The 1,586-nt window shown below is 40.2% G+C and overlaps 1 protein-coding gene across 1 annotated transcript; it reads left to right on the top strand.

Annotated features, from left to right (window-relative positions):
• The first annotated feature begins 224 nt into the window (after nt 1-224).
• LOC137096178 (taste receptor type 2 member 4-like) lies at nt 225-1,196 on the top strand. Its single transcript, XM_067464790.1, has one exon. It carries the CDS (start codon nt 225-227, stop codon nt 1,194-1,196), a length of 972 nt encoding a protein of 323 aa, XP_067320891.1.
• Nucleotides 1,197-1,586: the final 390 nt, after the last annotated feature.

Genomic DNA, 1,586 nt, shown 5'->3' with positions numbered 1-1,586 from the left:
GTTTTGTGTAGTCTGCAACAAACAAAAGCACTAAGGAAATAGGCAACCTGAGAAACTCATTAATTTGTATAGTTTGATGAATTGTTTTTTTAACATAATTCCCAGTTCATTAAAATGGGCAATGCAGGTCTGCTACTAGCATTTTCTACCTCTGCCCAGTAATCTTGGATGTATAAATAAAATCCTGCAGACCTTCCTGTGCAAAATCCAGGGGTTCAGGAGATATGTCTTCTCCCGAGTACATCATTTTTTTGGCCATTGGAGTTGTCTTGGTCATCAGCGGGCTCATCTTTAATGGCTTTATTGTTTTTGTGATGATCAGTCAATTGACTAAATGCAGGAGCCTTGCATCCAGTGAACAGCTTTTTTTAAGCCTGGGTCTGTCCAATTTGTGGGCAACAATTGTCCTTGGTCTGCTCCACTTTGATTTCTCACCTGCATCTGATTTCAGTTCCTTCAATTTCGAAATATGGTACTCCTTTTTTTTCTTTTCTATTATAGTCAGATATTGGCTCACTGCCTTGCTGTGTTTCTTCTACTGCATTAAGATCGTGAACAGTTCCCATGCTTTCTTCCTTTGGTGCAAATTGAGGATATCATGGCTGATACCCCGGCTTCTTGTGGGATCTTTGATCATCTCTTTGTTTGCTTTAATTGTGACATTAAGTACCATGCATATACCAGCTCAAGAAAGCCCTGCAGGCAATACTACATCAGCCAATACTACAACGGTGAACCAGAGAAAGTCACTGAAAGGAAGTTTCAAAAAATTTGATCTGATGTTTTCAGCTTTTGGATCCGGTTGTCCTTTCCTTGTGGTTTTACTATGCTCCATTCTAGTTGTTGCTTCACTCTGTGAGCATGTCTGCCAAATAACAAGTAAAGATTCCCATCTCAGGAGTTTTCAGGCAAAAGCTCATATCCAGGCAACTCGAACAGTGCTCTCTCTGCTATTACTTTTTATTTCATTTTTTGTTGTACAGACTTTGTCTATGACTGTAGATATAGGATATAATGGAACATTATTTATTTTAACAGTGATGACAATATACTCTCCAGCTCAGGCTGTCATCCTGGTGTTGAACAACCCAAAATTAAAACAGGCATTAGCTGTGATGGTTCAAAGAACAGTCTTAATATGTGAGGACCAAAGTGGATGCAATGGTTCCCCTTCCTTTGTGGTTTATTTTATATGATACACAACAAGATTAGTACACAGCAAAATAAGATCACTATGCTGGCTGTTGTATTGGATCACACACCTGATACTTCCCAAGTGTCTAGGACTGTGTGATGTATCGGCGAATAATGCATACAGATCCGAGTAGGGTGGCCTTTTGCAGCTGACAGGTGGTAATTTTGTCATCTCCAATTGTTTTTAAGTGCTGGCCAAGATCTTTAGGAACTGTACCTAGTCTGCCAATTAGCACTGGGGCTACCCATTCTAGCTGGTGCCAGAGTCTTTGCAGTTCAATCTTTAAAACCTTGTGTCAGCTTTTCCAGTTGCTTCTCATCAATTCTGCTGTTGCTTGGGATTGCAACATCGACAAACCATACTTTGTTTTCCCCCACGATTGTGAGGTCAG

The sequence above is a fragment of the Anolis sagrei genome, chromosome 2, assembly GCF_037176765.1.
Source record: "Anolis sagrei isolate rAnoSag1 chromosome 2, rAnoSag1.mat, whole genome shotgun sequence".
Classification (NCBI taxonomy): Eukaryota; Metazoa; Chordata; class Lepidosauria; order Squamata; family Dactyloidae; genus Anolis; species Anolis sagrei.
The sequence above is the reverse complement of the archived record's forward strand: the minus strand, read 5'-3'. Positions and strand labels throughout refer to the sequence as shown.